General features: G+C 38.3%; 1 protein-coding gene across 3 annotated transcripts in view; it reads left to right on the forward strand.

The window, feature by feature from the left end:
- The window catches only part of atp9b (ATPase phospholipid transporting 9B), a 346,140-nt gene that overhangs the window by 303,627 nt on the left and 23,794 nt on the right, over window positions 1-18,719 (forward strand). For all 3 annotated transcript variants that reach the window (XR_011352129.1, XM_069920813.1, XM_069920814.1), the window contains 7 exons: window positions 928-1,011; window positions 6,745-6,915; window positions 10,433-10,531; window positions 12,368-12,457; window positions 14,750-14,894; window positions 15,959-16,023; window positions 17,525-17,680. Coding sequence is in view for 2 of the 3 variants with exons in the window: in XM_069920813.1 (XP_069776914.1) it covers window positions 928-1,011; window positions 6,745-6,915; window positions 10,433-10,531; window positions 12,368-12,457; window positions 14,750-14,894; window positions 15,959-16,023; window positions 17,525-17,680 (810 nt within the window). In the remaining variant the exon portion in view is untranslated. The remainder of the gene's footprint in view (window positions 1-927; window positions 1,012-6,744; window positions 6,916-10,432; window positions 10,532-12,367; window positions 12,458-14,749; window positions 14,895-15,958; window positions 16,024-17,524; window positions 17,681-18,719) is intronic.

Here is an 18,719-nt window from a genome sequence, read left to right on the forward strand (position 1 = left end):
CGTTTTCCTAATTTAGAAGAAACCTATTCATAAGAGAACACAGAATTTAGAAAAGCCATTCCTTGTACGGTTTGTGTCAACGCTCTTCCAGTGGCACTCTGAATACACCATGCTTCAGTCTAATGGTGCTTTTACTAAACATTTTGTTTAAGGCAGCGGGATGATGTACTATGTTAAATTTGTGTAGCTCATTGTAATATCCCTTTGTTAGCAATTTGAACAATGTTAAGCCCAGAAAAGTTTATGAACAATGTAAATTATGAGACTAAGTTATTGCAGGTCATAGGCTTAGAAAGAGGCAGCATAAAAATTACTCCATTAGCCCACCAAGACTGTGACAATCATGAAGTACCTACTTTAACACTGGTTCTCCCCACATAACTCCCCTCAGATTCTATCACTCAACTAGACGCCAGGGACAATTAACCAATCATCTTGCACATTGATGGCATGTGGGAGGAATCCTGAGCACTCGGAGATAATGTGGCTGGTCACAGGAGAAGCATACAAATTCCATCCAGGCAATTTGCATTGAACCTGGGTAGTTGGTGTGAGAACACCATACCATAGCTAGCAGGTTTTTCATCTTCAAAGAACAAGACTAACCAGCTCATTAACCCTGCCCCATCCACAATGGTTGGACCACAACAAATACACCCCATTTCAAGTTCCTTTCAATCTAGTTGACCATCCAAATCACTTATTTTTTCCAGGCAATTTTTACTTTACTTACTATTAATGGAAATAATAAATTTGAATGCAAATGTTTGGTTTTATGGAAAAAAAAACTACTATAGACTACTATGTTGTAGTCTGAATTGATCTTTGAAATCAGGTTTGAACACAACATAAAATGTTGGACACCTCAAGGCTCCAGAAAAAGATCCAGTAACCTCAAGCAAAGGTATTTTTGTTCACTTTTTGCAGTGTGGGAACATGGCAAGAGAAGGACTAAGGACACTTGTTGTGGCCAAAAAATCCTTAACAGAAGAGCAGTACCAGGATTTTGAGGTACAGTTGGAGCCTCAACTACAGTAAACATGTTCAATAGATGTTCAAGTTTGTCAGACTTCTGGAATGAAATCTGTACACAGCATTTGAATCTGAAATTCATGGAAGATCTTTTCCAGTAAATTTTCTGCTTGATTCTTGGTTAAAAATGTTTAATATTTCTGTCAGTCGTTGTTGTCCCCTCCAACCTTTCCTGGTTAAGATTGATTCACGCAGAGCTGTAGTTTAAGGAAACTGGGAAACCTGCTGTTAGATCGCAGAGTTTTCCAAGGGCTGGAAGGAAAGTTCACCAGTGAGCAAGAACAAAAAACTCTTTTCCAGAATGGTTTGGACAGTTTGATCAAGCATTATTGAGAATAAGTTTTGAGTGGAAAATGCTATGATCATTCTTGTGACATTCTGGCATACTAGGAAGAGTTAGGGTCCTTCTGCACCATTAGTCTTGTTAAGTTAGGAAGACATCGATTTAGATGAAGAGTTAATGTTAGAACACTACAAGCAAACCTGTCACTTGTACCTATTAGCTGACAAGAACATATAACTTGTCCTTGCATGGTAGTTCTGATTTAGCACTTTTTGACTGCTTCTGAGCCAATAGATTCTGGTAAACTGGATCTATCCTTAGCATAGACAGTTGGGAAACAATTGGTGTGATTTGAATCCTCTGGAGGAGGGCAATACCCAAGTAATTTTCTTGCCTAACTGGAGTTCACAATTCATTGAAAGCCTCAGTTTCAAAAGAATAATTGAAAGCAAAAGAGAGCATAGTATTTTCATGGAAAGAGAATAAAGGAATACCTATTATAACTAAGTATTCATGTCTTCGTGTTATCCCAAAGTATTTCCATTTTTCCTAATCCACCAAATGTTTTGAGATCAGCTTTGAAATGCAATCATTTTAATGGGAAGATTAATTACCTGGGCATTTGTATGTTGGCATTGTCTTTGCTTGTTAGGTGTTAATTAGAAGTCTTGACTGGTTCATCTAGCTGTGTCCTTTGTACCTTTTTGTACATTTGCAACCAGGTGTAAAATATCACGCTTCGAAATGAAGTGAAAGATATGGTCTTGGAATGAATAAATGATGTGTGCAATCAAGTAAATTAATGCTGTGCAGAAAATCACGATCTAAATTTAAAACCATTGATGAACTAGTATTTTTAATTCTGATCATCAAGCAAGTTGTACAATGATGGAGGCCAGTGCAACCTTAGATTATAAAACTGTGGAAGTTAGGTCAACTGCAGAGTTCTTCCTAAAAATTAAAAAAAAATACAATTTACCATGCAAATGGTAGAATCATAAATGTACAGTGATGGCTTAGTCATAATTTTGTGGAACTTAATTACATATGTAAGCTTCTCATGAGAATACCACACCAGAGAATCATTAGACTTAGGAATAATATACAGTACTTGTGTGGATTCAGAGTTTGCTAACAGAATTCAGTCATAATAAAAAGGTTCATTCCGGTTTGGCAGGCTGTGGCTTGTGAGGTGCCACAGGTTGGTCTAACTTCACGATCTCTGCAGTCTCCATTTCTATAAACTTCAAATCTTTTTATTCTTCTGAAATACAGCCACATACATCCATGATTCGTGATTGCTATTTGTTTGGTTGTCTTGTCCCTGAACTTGGCATTTTCCACTAAAGCTCATGGCATTTCTGCATCTCCAAACCCCTTTCTTTTAAGATGCACTTTGAAATCTACATCTCTCACCAAGCAATTGGTCAATATCCTAATTATCTTTCCATGGCCCATCATCAATTTCTGTTTGACAGCAATCATGAAATGCTTTGGGACATTTGCAGTGTTGCACATTCTATGAAAATGAAAATTGTTTTGCTAAATAAATGGCCTCAGAAGCAATCAACCTCTGGTGAGTTGCAGGAAGCAAAGAAATGTAGTGCAAAAGAATGCATGTAGTAAAATTTAAAATGTAAGAAACAATTGGACTTCCATTAAAGTTGAAATGAGAATCACAAAGCCTGGAAATTCTTTGCAGCTTAAGTGGCATTTGTTCTCCATCTGAATATGTCCAGCATTTTCTATTTAAATTTTAGATTTAGAGCAGTTGGTTTTTGCTTTTGGACTGAATAACTTGATACTGACAATAATCATTGCTGGTTATGTGATGAATATCTTTACAACTATTGATGAAGTCTGCCAACACCTGTTATAAAATGCCCACTTTAAGATCTGATTTCAGGTGATCTCAAGAGGCCAACATGGGTTTAAGCAAAATGCTGCATCTGTTGGTATACCAGTCAACATCCTGACCAGCTTGTGGTTTATTTTATTCTCATTGGAATGGGGGTCTGTGCCATCTTCTTACTTGCAGTAGATTTTCTCAGGAATACTTTGCACCACATTACTTAGCTCCTTGCTTTCTCTGTAGAAATGCATTGAAATTCACAATAATGGTTTTGATCACAGCTGTGGACTTTTAAAATTTGTTTGTCTACTCTTTACCAATTTACTACCATGAGAATTGTTGGAATTTTCCCAAGTTGTGATTTTCCTTATTACTGGCAATTCAACATTCCATCCTTTGGAACCATGGTTTAAACAGCAGTCAGCTCCATGTTGAACATCGTCTAGTTGGCTACCACTTTATAGCAGTGGTCTAGTTTTAGTTTTCTCAAAATAATCTCCTTACCTTTTCCAATGCCCTCCTCCCAAGCAGACAGCCTTTCAAGTCTTAACCATTAGAAACTATCTCCCAGTTATCTATGTCAAAGCCTTCCACCTTCTCATCTCACTTGCATTTGTCCTTGTAGTTGAGCTGTGGGTGTTCAGCAGACTCTGAACCAGTGGCCATTGTAGAGGATTTACTGAAACATCCATCCGATGAACTTGGCCAATCCACCCAAACATAAAAATCATGATTCACATAAATATACTGTTGGTTATTTGAAACTGTTCCTTACTGCCAATTATCTGATGATTTAGAGCTTATAGGCTTCAATTATATTAATGTATGATTATAAAGTGCTAAATTTATCCACAGTTTTATTAAAAATAGTATGTCGGTATGTTAATTGTCTAATCAAAGTTCCTTCACATTTTGTTTCCGTCAAGATACAGGATGTTCTTGCGTGGGAATGAAATTTTTCTATTTCTGATGCAGAGCCACTCCTAGTTTTCCTCTAGTATATGTAGTAGAATGTACTATTTTCTCCACTCAACCCAAAGAATGTTCTTCAGCGCTATATTCTGAAACTGCATAATATACTAGGGTGATTTTTTTTTTTCCCCTTCAATTATCCTTCCTGGCCATTATTTTTTGACCCTGCCCAAATTACATCATCCACTCGTGTAAAATTTAAAGACATTTGGTTCTTTCCACATCTGCTCACTAGGAATTTGATGAATCTGCCATTTGATCCAGAGTCCTGAGTTGATAGGTCCACTTTACACTCCGATCCCTCAAATACAGCTCCTTCACTAATTATTCCTGAAACAAAAGCTTCCACATTGGTGACTGTGAGCTATTGCATAATGGACAGGAAAGAGAACTGGCAAATAAGTAAAAGTCTTATGTAGATCAATAAGCAAGTTGAGCACATTGATTTTTTTTTAATCCAGTAGAGAAATTTTGCTAAACAACTAAAACTTGAAGAATGTAAAAGGAATTTGCAAAGCTAATACTTGTGAAATTCTGTGCTTCTGAAAAGGCGACATCATCCGGGTCTCTCCTGTGAGAGTGATATGATGTTTTTAAAATTTTGAATTTAAAAATAAATTTAAATTTGGGATACAGCACGGTATGGCCACAAGTCCATGTTGTGCAGTTATACCACGTGACCAATTAGCTGACTAGCCCCAAACACCTTTAGAATGTGGGAGGAAACTGGAGCACCCAGAAGAAATTCATGCAGTCACAGGACGAATGTACCAACTCTTTACAGACAGTTCTGGATTTGAACCTTGATTTTGATTGGGCGATGAGGGAAAATATTTCATTTTTAGGGAAAAGCAAAAGTAGAGGTCTTCAATAGAAATTGATCACCATGAAATGCTTCTTAAAAATAAACTCCTTTACCCGTAAAGCACTGCTGGAAGAATTAGTTGACGCAAATTTCAGAGATGCATTAAAGAATATACATGCAAAATTTGCAAAGTGAATCACTTGAAGCCTGATCTGTAACTGATGGAAGTTCCATTCTAAGTGTCCCGAATGTTAAAAATAATCTGTGGAATGCTCTGCCACAGAGGGTGGTAGAGGCAGATTCGCTGATTATGTTCAAAAGAGAGTTAGATAAGACTCTAGTGGGCAAAGGAGTTAAGGGTTATGGGGATAAGGGTGGAAAGGGGTACTGATGGTAGTGATCAGCCATGATCTGTAAAATGGCGGTGCTGGCTCGACGGGCCGAAGGGCCTACTCCAGCTCCTATTGTCTATTGTCTACACTCACTTTGTTCACACCAAAATACAATCATCTGTGCAACATTAGGATTGCTTTAGAAATATACTGAAAATAAATCATCAATTTATTATCCTGAGAGGTAGAAAATTCTTCCCCGTTGCTTTGCTGAACAGGCAGAAATTGTAACAATTACTTGAAATTTAGCTCCATTGAGTTTTATCCCATGTGACCACTTGCACATGCAGGAGATAGTAATTTGTAACACTCGTCTGCAAACAATTGATAGTTGAATTGCCAAGGTTAACGCTGAGATGGATAAACTTTTATTAACCAGAATTATTAACCAGGCAGGGGAAAAGGCAGATTGGTTGAGTGAGGCAAAATTCAGTTATTATGGTGAATAGGGGGAGTACGCTGAGGCTGTTTCAAAATTTTGAGTGGAACTGAATGGGTGTTATGTCTGCCGATTGTTATTGGGCATGCATTGTTTACACATTCATCAACACCCCTTTTCAAGTGACCCATGTCAAGTTTATCTTCAATGGATTTCTATCAATATCCGTGCAATAAGTGTGGATGTTAAACCAAGCAAGATTTTAAAAATTGAGGAGATTTTTTCTTGGGTGAGGAAGTCTTAAACTAGAGGGTAAAGATTTAAGGTAAGAGGGGAGAAATTTAAAGATCGGGGGGGGGGGGGGGGGAGGTGGCAAGATTTTTTCCATACACGAATGCATGGGGTGGGTTTAGAGGGATATGGGCCAAATGCAGGAAGATTGGACTAGTGTGGGTGGTTGGCCTGGACAAATTAGGCTGAAAGGCCTGTTTCCAGTCTCTGTTATTCTGATATACCAAAAGAATGATGGTCACAATAAATAAATAGGCCTTCCAGTCCAACTTGTCCATGCTTAACTTGGCTAGTCCCGTAGTGCTCCAAACTTTTCCTATCCATGTACCTGTCTAAATGTTTTTTTTAATTGTAAATGTTCCTGCCTCTCCACCACTTCCTCTGGCAGTTCATTCCAAAAGCACACCACACTGATTATCTACCCTCTTGGAAAAACAGCCCCAGCTTATCCAAGGCAGATAAAATTACAGCATTTAAAAGGCACTTGGATAGACATTTGGAGAATAAATTGTGTTTGGACTTTTATAAACTAGGAAATTATGCAGCAAAATGGGATTCGTATAGATATGATGTTTATCGAGTAGATGATGGTTGAAATGAACAATTTGAGCCCCACTGCCTGCTATGTGCCATGCAACTCTATGAATCTGAGAATTTCTCTGTGTAGTTTCAACAGTATTATAGATTGCAAGTTTTGCCTGCATGGTCAGTTTAAAAGTGGTTCCTTCTACTTGTCAGAACCGATATAATCAGGCAAAGCTGAGTGTTCATGATCGTTCGCTAAAGGTGGCAGCGGTTGTGGAGAGTCTTGAACGGGAGATGGAACTCCTCTGCCTCACCGGAGTGGAAGATCAACTACAAGCAGACGTGAGGCCAACACTAGAAATGTTGAGAAACGCTGGAATAAAGGTCAGATTGGATGAGCCTCCAGTTCACTTTTCGGATGTCTAAGTTAACAATGTCATGTTGGGAAACCTGAAAGATTATGAATAAAATGTAAAACTCATCATTCAGCTTGTCACATTTCCCTACCATGAAAACTTCCTTGATGATCAGGCCTGTCTCCTACCACCAAATGTATAACCTTTTAAAACTTTTCACTTTTATTCCTTATCTTCAAATTCCATGCTGTGTTTGTCGCACTTTTAGCTCTCTCATCTCCTTCCTCATTATTTACTCACAGTTCATTGTGAGTGTAAAATAATTATGAAGAATGCTGTGGAACATTAAACATTAAAGTGATGTTAATTGGCATAAATACAATACTCATTTTCCCCATTTGGTTAATTGAATCAGACTTAAATTGTCCAATAAATTTGAAAACAAAATTGTCTTCTATCAATCAAATCAGAATCAGAATCTAATGTCATAAACAAGTCATGAACTTCAGTGTTTGTTGCAGCATCATAATGTAAACATTCATATTATAACCATCTTACAGCTTTACTATATAAAAAAAAGCACAAGAAGTATGTTAGTGTCTTTGGTTCATTGATTATTCAGGAATCTGATGACAGCAGAGAAGAAGCTGTCCTTGTGCCACTGAGTACTCATCTTTAGGCTCCTGTACCTTTTTCCCCAATGGTAGCAGAGTGAAGAGGGAATGGCCTGGGTGCTGGGGGTCTTTGAGGATAGAGGCTGCTTTTTTAAGACACCACCTCACTTAGATGTCCTCAAAGGAGTGAAGTCTGGTGCCTGTGATGTTGCAAGCCAAATTAACAATCCTCTGGAGTTTATTCTTGTCCTGAGAGTTGGTGCCTCCTTATCAGGCAGTGATGCAACCAGCCAGAATGCTCTCCACCATATGCCTGTAGAAGTTTACGAGTCTTCGGTGACATACCGAACCTTCCCGACACCTCACAAAGTATAGCCGCTGGCAAGCCTTCTTTGTGATTGCATCAACGTGGAGGCTCAAGGACAGATCCTTGCAGATGTTGACAACCAGGAATTTGAAATTCTTGACCCTCTCCACTACTGAGCCCATGATAAGGACTGGGTTGCATTCCCCTGACTTCCTCCTGAAGCCACAATCATCTTGGTTTTGCTGTCGTTGAGCTCAAAGTTGATCTGTCTCCCTCTTGTATGCTTCCTCATTGCTATTTGTGATTCTCTGGCAACTATGGTGTCATCAGGAAGCTTAAAGATAGCATTGGAATTGTGCCTGGCCACACAGTCGTGTGTATAATGAGTAGAGCAGTTGGCTAAGCATGCATTCTTGGGGTGCGCCTGTGATGATGATCAGTGAGAGGGAGACATTGTTTCCAATTTGTGCTGACCATGGTCTTCCGATGAGAAAGTCAGAGATCCAGTTGCAGAGGGGAGTATAGAGGCCTAGAGATTTTAGCTTCTTGACTAGCTGTGAGGGAATAATGGTAATGGAGGCTGAGTTGTAATCAATCAAGGGAATTGCTGATTTTTGCAGTGATCCAGAGCTGAGTGCAGATCCAGCAGAGATAAGGATTGTGATGACAGGCAAATTGCGGGTGAAGATCTTTACTTAGGTACGTGCTAATTCTGTCCATGACCACCCTCTCAAAGCATTTCATCACAGTAGAAGATGCAACATCTGAAAAATATTATTTATATATATAGAATATAAAATGTATATTAATATATCTATAATCTCTATATCAACATTTCTCTCTCTATCTCCATTGCTCTCGTCCCATGGCAACCCCTGCCCTCTCCCCCTCCCCCGCGCTCTCTTTCCCATCCCCCATCTCATATTTACTCTCTCAAGATTCATAATTTTGAAAAAATCTCCCGTCATTCTTCTATGCTCCAAGGAATAAATTTCTTATCTGTTTAATCTTCTCCTGTAACTCAACTCCTGAAGACTAGGCAGGATCCTAGTAAATCTTTTCTGCCCTCTTTCAATCTTACTGATAACCTTCTTGTAGTTAGGCAACCAGAACTGCACACAATACTCCAAATTTGGCCTCATCTATGTCTTATACAACCTCACCATAACATCCCAACTCCTAAACTCAATACATTGATTTATGAAGGCTAAGATGCCAAAGCTTTTTTTTTAAAACAACCCTGTACCTGTGACAGCACTTTCAGGAAATTATGTATCTGTATTCCCAGATTCCCTTTTTTCTCCACATTCCTTAGTACCCTCCGATTCACTGTGTTTATCCTTTCTTAGTTTGTCCTTCCAAAATGTAACTCCTCATACTTGTCTGTATTAAATTCCATCTGCCATTTTCTGTCCCATTTTTCCAGTTGGTCCTGATCCCTCTGCAAGCTTGGAAAGCCTTTCTTGCTGTCCACAATGTTGCCAATCTTAGTGTCGTCAGCAAACTTGCTGATCCAATTTACCACATTATCATCCAGATCATTGATGCACACAACAAACAACAATGATCCCAGCATTAGTCCCTGAGGCACCCCACTAGTCACAGGCCTCCAATCTGAGAAGCAATCATCCACTACCATTCTCTGCGTTCTCCCATTCAGCCAATTTCAAATCCAGTTTACAACCTCTCTATGAATACTAATGTCTGAATCTTCTGAACTGACCTTCCACATGGGACCTTGTCAAAGGACTTACTAAAGACCTGTTTATAGCTCTTAAATCTGGCACTCAAACACACTATCTCTCTCTCTCTCTCTCTCTCTCTCTCTCTCTCTCTCCCTCTCTCTATGTGTGTATGTGTGTGTGTCTCTGTGGATGCCTACCCACAGCTTTAAGGCAGCATTTTCATTGGTGTGAGGTTAGCCCCTTTTTTCTCCCAAGGGTAATTTGGCATGGGCAACAAATATTAGTTGTGTCAGTGATGCCCATGTCAGCCAATGAATAAAAATGCTAGTGAACTACCAATTCAAACAAAGAAGAATGCAACGATCACTCTTTCCAGGTAAATGGTATCATCACTTCTTTTTCTTCGTCTTCCAATCTAGTGGAACGTCCAGTTTGAGTGCAAGGTCATCCATTTCCTTTCAGGATAGATAGGATAATCTATTTTCCATCAATCTGTTTATGAAAATAGAATTGAATGTTATGAGATGGAGCTGTTTGAAGCCAACTTGTCTATACCATCTGGTACCTTGAATGGTGATGCTAAAAAGCAATGTGAGAATGGCAAATAAGACAGCCAATTATGGATCGGAAATGGGATGAGGAGCTGCTGCAGCTGATTCTCCTGTCAGATCAGAATGGTTGTTCTATCCAGCTTGCTGACTGAGGGAAGTTTAAAGAGAACGATATAGTCAATTGCATGAAAGGCTACCCATAGATTGAGGACGAGAAACGAACACCATGGCTGCAATGACAATTTGTCATTTTTAACGTTATCTACTTGATTGTGGCTGGTCTAATTCAAAACGAAAAATACTGGGACCATGTGGAGAACATTTTTTTTTCAATTGTGATCAGCACAAGAACAATTTAGTATGAATGATCCTTCAAATTTTCTTCCAGATATGGATGTTAACTGGAGATAAACTGGAAACAGCCACCTGCATCGCAAAAAGCTCACATCTGGTCTCTAGAAACCAAGATGTCCACATTTTCCGTCCTGTAAGTGCAACCAATCAAGAGGCTTTCGTAAATGTATGTTCTTCCATATGCAGCAGGAAAAGCCATTTTCAAACTGGACTACAGTACAAAAAAAAGAGAATTACAAAATGTTTGCATTGAACACTTCATTGATTCTTTTTGCAGTACAAAGGTGCAAAAGATTTTTTATTAAATTGTGGCTGAATTTTATTGAATTGTATAAACAAATGTTGTTGATGCAATGAAATTTACCTAAATAAGCCAATGGCCCAGAAATTAATTGAACCTTCTGCAGATATACACTTGCAACTCTTTATTTTGCAGAAGGTCTATGGATTAGGGGAAAAAAAAGATGACTTTTTAATCTTCTGCAGATGAATGCATCTACCAAGTCCTGTGTTGAGACTGGACTTTGTTATATTTCATCCACATGTTCTGTGATATTCCCCTTCCCTCCCCCCACCTTTGTTTATTTTGTTATCATTGCCCATTCAGATCAATGGAGCTGTCTTCAGATCAAGGCATAAGAGTTTGTGGATACTGGAGGAACTCAACAGGTTGAGCAACATTATTGAGAGAGAAAAAACTGTTGATGTTTTGGGTCAGAATCCTTCATCAAGACTGAGAAAGCCGACGGGAGGTAGCCAGTAAAATGAGGATAGGAGGCATTAAACAGGGCCAGTGGATCCCTGACCAACTCCTCTTACACTATTCTCATTATGCTGGCACTTACCACTACGACTTCTTCCCTGTAGACCTGTGCTCCTCTCCCCTCCATTTTTTTGCTCATACCTTGACAAAGGGTTCAAGTCTGAAATGTTAGTTATGTATCTTTTTCATAAAGAACGCTGCATGACCTGCTGAGTTTCTCCAACACTTTTGTGTATTAACCAATGACCAGACCTGTTTTCACAATTAGTATGGATAACCTGATCCCTGTGTCTCAAGATGTCCGACATGGATGTAATTTAATATTGGAAATTACCCTGCCTGTGATGAGATGGTACAAGTGTATATAAAACAAGCATGAATTTACATACTAGCAATCTTTATGAATGCAGACATTTTGAAAATCTGAATGATTAATTTGCATAGGATTATTCCCTGCCTTGCTGACTGTTTAAAAGATTTTGCACAAGAATATATTTTTAGGGTTAACCAGAATAGTTGCACATCATTTCAACAGTCGACTAGTATATTTGTTGCCTATTTCCTGAAAGAAGCTTGAATTCTTGGAGCTTTTAAGTATTGTTTTCTCTGAGGTAATATGGAATAAAAAGTTAAATGGACTTTGAAAAAGCATTTAACAATGTATTTGATTTTAAAAAAATGCAGTGGTTAAGAAATATTATCCAGGGAGAAATTGGAACATATAGATTAGGACTTCAACTCCTGAAAGGAATCATTGCTTTCAGGGGGATGCTGGCATGAAGAAGGCAAGTGGGAGCATATATTAATAACAAGTTGAAATGCAGAACAGCATGAAATCTTGCAACCACTAGAGGGTAACAGTGAACCAGCTAACACCCTGGAGCAAACAGAGGATGCAAAGTGACAATATGTGATTATTTAACCCCAGCTGAAAATAACAATTTTTTGGAAAAAAAACATTTTCCTTTTCCATGCATGTGCCAAGTGAAAGCCTAGTTATAAAAACTAATTTAATTGTTCAGGACTGCAAAATACCCATGCATTCATAATGACTACATTTTTCCAATTTCTGTGATTGTGTTTCCAAATGATCTAAAGTAACTCAGTTTGCTTCTATGTCTGCCCAGAATAAAATGGGCACTGATGTTCTGCTAATCATTGGTTGACACATTTTTTCTGGACTAAATCGGAGGCTTGCCCTAACAGGTAACAAATCGTGGAGAAGCCCATTTGGAGCTGAATGCTTTCAGAAGGAAGCATGACTGTACTCTGGTTATATCAGGAGACTCCTTAGAGGTAAGCACCAAAGTCTGCTGCATATAGATGGCATGAAACATGTGGAAAAGGAATCACTTTTTTATAAACCACTCCGTCAAATTCTTTAGCTCATAATTCTATTTCCATTATCTTTTCAAGAACATAGCAAATAGGAACACACCCCTCAAGACTACAATTCCACAAAATCATTACTTTTAATTTACATAAACACTGTTTTCCTGTTCCCCATTTTGCTTTATTCCTTTAGTATAAAGAAATCTATTGATCTCTGTTTTGACCACAATCAAATACTGAGCCTCCACAGTTAACAGGGATAGAAAATGTTAAAGCTGTTCCACTTATTGAGTGAAGAGTCTTCTCCTTATATCAGTTCTAAGTGACTGAATGTTTATTTTGAAATGTTGACCTGTTGTGCATCCTTGCAAGCACCCAGTCAAACTTTCTAAGAGTTTTGTGTTTCAGTGATTTCACCTTTTATTCTTTTAAGCTCCAGAGAACAGAGCCCTAGATTCCTCAATCTCTTCTGATTTGACTGACCTACCACGTAAGGTCGCAGTTTGGTGAATCTTCACTGCACTCCCTCTATAGCAAGTAAATCCTTTTCTTTTTCCAAAGGAAACAAAAGTCATACACAATACTTTGGGTGTGGTCTTGCCAAAGCCATGTATTATTCAAGTAAGACAACTTCATTCTTGAACTTTAGTGGTGAAAGCCATGAATGCATTCCAACATTTTAGGATGATCAGACATTTTTTTGGTAGCTTCTGCATTCATAATGACAGTTTCATTAGAAATTTGCATTGTTTGAACTTGTTCTATTTTCAGTGTTTCAATTCCCGTTCCAGTTTTTCTGGGTGTATATTATCCATAAGGAAGGTAATCAAACAAGTTATGCTCAGCACATTTTTACTGCTTTTTTAAAAGGAATATTTTAAAGGAGAAAAGAGTGATGGAGAAGCAATAACCTTCAGGTAGATAATTATAAGTTTGAGACAAACATCTGAATGTAAAAAAGTGTTGGAACATAAGAGATGTCAGAATTGGAGAAATGTTTTATTTTCAGAATGGGAAGCTCTGTTATTACTCCATCAATCTAGAGGCTCGGAATAATTCAGAGATGTTGTGTTAGATCGTCTAAAGTTGGTTGGCAATTTAAATTTAGACTCTAAAATTTGAAGTAAATAACCTGATTCAAGTCTTGGTGACCATGAGACCATTAAATTATATATATATATATATATATTTTTTAAAAAGCACATGTAGTTTGCTTTGCCTCTCCATAAAATGGTCTTACTTGGAGCTGATAACTATGAGTGGTTGAACTGGACACCTGACCATCATCTTCAGTGGTACAACCAGGATACCACACTCCTCATCCTGTGAATGTAAATAAAAAAAAATTTGCAATGTCTTATTCAACTAAAAGCCGAAAAGTCAGCTTTCTTGGTGAAACAATTGATCTAGTCTGTTAAAATTCAAGGAGCATTATACATTGCACATTAAGATTCAATGCCAGGAGTCATTCTCTTTGGAAGCATTTCACTCTTCTCTCTCTTGGACAGTTTGATTTTGAATAGCATTAATTCTGTATTCTCTCTAATCACATTTTGGAGTAAGCAAAGCAACGTCTACAAAAGTTTCTAGGTTCAATTTCTGGTTAATACATTATAGACAAGCCAGGAATCCTTAATATTTTTGCAAGCTTTGATATCAATAGTACTCCAGGTACCTGCTCCACAGTATAATCTAATTATTTACAAATACGTCGGTTAGTCATCTCCCTCAGTGTCCCAAACTTTCTACTTCAGCAAATGTAGTGCATACAGTCATGTGATCAGCTTCCACACCCATCCTTGTATCTTACAACCAATGATTAATGAAGAAAATTAAGCAACTGGTGTGTGCACAGCAAGCTCCCAAAGGCAGAAATATGATATTGTCAATGTATGCTGTTTTGAGGGATACATCTTGGCTTCCGAATCTTCAAAATTGTGCGAGAATTTTATAGTGGCCTCCTGAGGAACTGAACAGGCCTTCAGTTTCTCATCTTAAAAATGGCACAGCCAACAATGTTAGACTCCTTGAGGTACAATCATTCAAAAATTTTTCCAAGCCTCTGGAATGGGACTTGTAATCTTTCGAGTAAAATATTAGGCTGTCCACTGAACAATAGCTGATAAAAGTTATTTTTTTACAGGTGTACATGCGGAATTGTAGGTCCACGCCTCTAAAGATGTTGCTTGGAAAGAAAATTGACATGCATTTGACATGAGAAAGATGTTGCTTTTTTTTTTATTTGTGTCTTTACAGATTTGCCTGAAATATTATGAGCATGAATTTGTGGAACTTGCTTGCCAATGCCCAGCTGTTGTGTGCTGTCGATGTTCTCCTACACAGAAGGCTCAAATCGTGAAGCTGTTGCAACAGCACACGGGCAAACGGACATGTGCAATAGGTAAATATAGATAGTCTCTGCTTTTCATCTGTGAACCACAATTCCAAAGTAATAGGTCAATATCTTTGTGCAGGAATTGGAAACAATTTAGAAAAAGAAATACAATGCCTTAGCCAAAACTTGGCTTAATCACATTCCAGCTGAGAATTGCTTTTTGGCTGTGATATTTTTCCATATAATTCTGTCTCATTAAGAGAGAACATTTTTAGAGCAATTTTTGATTTCTGTTCTCCAATTTTATGTCATGTGAAATATCAAACATTGTAGTGAAATCTAGGTAAAGTGGGGGCCATGATTGTGGAAGATTTATGTTTGTTAATTATCATGGGTTTGGAGAACAAAGCTTTCTTTTATAACCTCAAAAGTGATTATATTCATTTTTCTTTAAATCGATTTGGAATAGAATCGTTCTTACCATTTATTTCCATTTACATCTCAACTATAAAATGTTTAATGACTGCAATTTATCATTTCAAGAAGCAACAAAGTCATAAACAACTCATTTACCAGGTGTCTATCCTTCAAATGGAATTTGAAATTCTGTTTGATGTAATGTGTCCAAAATCCACATGGTGGCAATGAAGGGCATTGTAAATAAAGAGGTGATGTTCACCAGTTGTCCAGTAGGGGTGAGGCTAAATAGTATAAGTGGCACATTATTTCTATAATCACTAATGAGAAATTCAGAACTGATTTTGTGTATTTAATTTGAAAATTATACCTTGGGGTGTAGTGCTTATTTAATTTGCTAGTAATCTAATGCTTTCTTTTTTAGATATTAGAAGGGAAATACTCAAAGATTCTTTCTGATTACCCGTTACAGTTTGGGAACAGTTTGACTTCAGTTAGGCTAGTTTGATGTTTGTTTAGTTTTGCTATTAAGGGGCTAAATTAAAAGTTTATTGACTTTTTTTGCACTTTTGCAATTGTGAATATTTGTCCTTATATTTATTATGTTTTCCTATTGTGGCATGTATTAGTTTATTTTATAATTATTTATTGGTGTATTTTCATACTGAATAGCGGCAGCATTATCTCATTATCATTGTCAATTTCTCTTACAGGAGATGGGGGTAATGATGTCAGCATGATCCAAGCAGCTGACTGTGGGATTGGAATTGTAGGAAAGGTAAAGATCTTGTGTGCAATGCCAAAAAAAGTGAGAAATTTTAAATGCATCTTCACACAGTATCTGCAATGCAGCCTTTTTTTGGAAAACTAAATGAAATATAGTTAAAAATGATAATTCCTCTGAAAGAAAAAGAATTCTCACCTATAAACATTTATTATGATGCCTTATTGTATTGTAATTTAAGATGAGAATATCCAAATTGAATTCACAGCATGAAAACAATTTCATTGGTCGAGTTAGTACTTATTCTCCACTCAAGCCTCCAACTACCCTATTGCACTTTTCCCTGAGAAACTAGTTCTCCTCCAGAGCCTGTTGTAATTTGTACGTAGGAATAGCGGACAACTTATTGTGTGGCTCCCTGTGATTCCACTCTGCACAGCTGTAGCTTCCTCATTGAAAGTTTCCATTTGCTTACTTCAAGATTCAATTTAGTATCCTAGTAATTAAACAATGTCACATTATATGAAATATCTTTTGCCTGCTGCAGGGCAGACAGATTTGCCACTGGCAGGAATTGCCTAACTGCCTCTTACTGTCTTACAGGCAGACTTATAGTCAGAGAGATAGAAGCAAAAGAGAGTCCCCCCAGAGTCCACGAGTGTCCATAGATTTGCCTCTAGCACTTCTGCAGCCACACATAGTCCAGTCCAAACCATTGCCAACCTGAGCTTCAGATCTGAACCTCTGATATGGTTAAGAACCCTTCAGCACCCTTGGTACCTTCTCACATCCCAGTTTTGTTACCTGGTATCCCTCCAGCCAGTTTGAGCCAGTCTCCAGCAGTCCACAGCCCACCGCAAGTCTCCCAATAACAGTCTCTGGCAGCCCAGAGCTTCAACGGGTTCCTCGCCTCAAATTTCCAGCAGCCCGCTGCATGCACTGGTCCCTTAGCTGCAGAGACCCCTCACCGGTCCACTGCTGTGGTTATGGTCCCCGTGGGTCATTTCCACTTCTCCTTCTCAGACAGGAGGTGATCTTCCCATCCTCTGGTACCCAGCTCCAGTCCTCTGCTTCCCTGGAGTCTAGCCCCTCGTGGCTGCTACCGATTAACAGGCGCCACCATCTTGGACGCAGACCCGCGGTCGCGGAATTTCAAATAAAACCACTGTCAGCTTCCCCAACAGGCCATTCAAACCCCATGCAGAGCCAACGGTAGTCGACTGGGCTGCTGGACCCCACAGGAGTGCTGCATCTGCGCTTGTCGTGGGTCCATGGCAGCTAGACTTGAGAAGCATGGAAGTAAGACAGTCACTGAATCATCGAAAGACAGCCTTAAGGATATACTGTAAATACAAGTGTGTGTGTATGTGCATGTATATCAAATGTTTCTATGCTTATTTAAGAAAGCAGCATTTGCTGATATTATAAACCAAGTCATTGTGACTATTGAGCATTGAAATCCAGGAAGCTGAACCATGAAATATGTTTATTTAACAATTGAAAATGCTTGCTTACTAATTTGATTGCTTTTTTGGCCCTTTTTTTTCTGTATTAGGAAGGGAAACAGGCATCTTTGGCAGCAGACTTTTCCATCACTCAATTCAAGCACATTGGCAGGCTACTGATGGTGCATGGGCGTAACAGTTACAAGCGATCTGCTGCATTAGGCCAGTTTGTCATTCACCGGGGCCTTATCATCTCCACTATGCAGGTAATCGCAAGTTTCTCTCCTTTAAAGGGGTGAAGCCTACAGCAATTAAAATCACAAAATTGAAGCAACAGAAATCAGATGTTGGTGATTAAATGATGTAGAACTTGGTTTTCAGTGGTGTGATCTGGCCCACAATCCTCTGAGAGAGAGTGGCTCCATGATAGATTGTGCAGTAAATCTCTGGTTTAACATGGTATGAGGAAGAATATTTATGTCCATATTTGCAGCTTGAACAAATAACACAAAGGCACTGGGTTATTAACCACTGGTGTGTGTAACATAAGCCAGTGGAATGGTTCTAGAACAAAATAAATGATATATATTCGACTGGAATTGTCAAGATGACAAATGTAAGTATGAATCTCATGCCTTTGCATCTGTACTCCAATGTTATGGGGAAGAAATTTTTCATTGAGGTCACTGAAGCAATTTTCCAAGGAGAATGCAGGCTGTGGTAGGAAATCAAAGAGAAAGATGAGCACAAAAACATGTGGAGAAGATGGAAGAATGAAGCTGGGACCAGTCATGTTAATATAATCCAGGAAACACAATTTTGCTATCAAGTTAGAATATAAACGAAGAAAATCTTGCTTTCAATAAATGGGTAGCATTTTTAGCATTGGTTGTGAAAGGGTCTGAGTAGAGGTGAAATTGCATTAGACCAATTAAAATGAGAAGTGCAATATGTCAAATTTTTAATATGCCACCAGATTGATAGATATGACTAAACCATAGCACAATATTGGATCTGGCAAGGGAAAACTTTCCATCAATTATTTTATTGGCTTAAAATAAGCTGTGAAAGTCTGAAATGAAAAGTAGCTTACAATTTTGAAGGACTAGTGTGATTGGTCTAAGATTTAATTGATAAATGAATGCAATGGAAGAATGAATTTTAGACTTAGATGTACACAAATACAACACTGTAACAAGCCATTTCGGCCCATGAGTCCATGCCCCCCAATTAACCTACACACCCCGGTATGTTTTGAACAGTGGGAGGAAACCAGAGTCCTCAGGGAAAACCCATGCAGACACA

This window comes from Narcine bancroftii, chromosome 2 (assembly GCF_036971445.1).
Source record: "Narcine bancroftii isolate sNarBan1 chromosome 2, sNarBan1.hap1, whole genome shotgun sequence".
NCBI lineage: Eukaryota > Metazoa > Chordata > Chondrichthyes > Torpediniformes > Narcinidae > Narcine > Narcine bancroftii.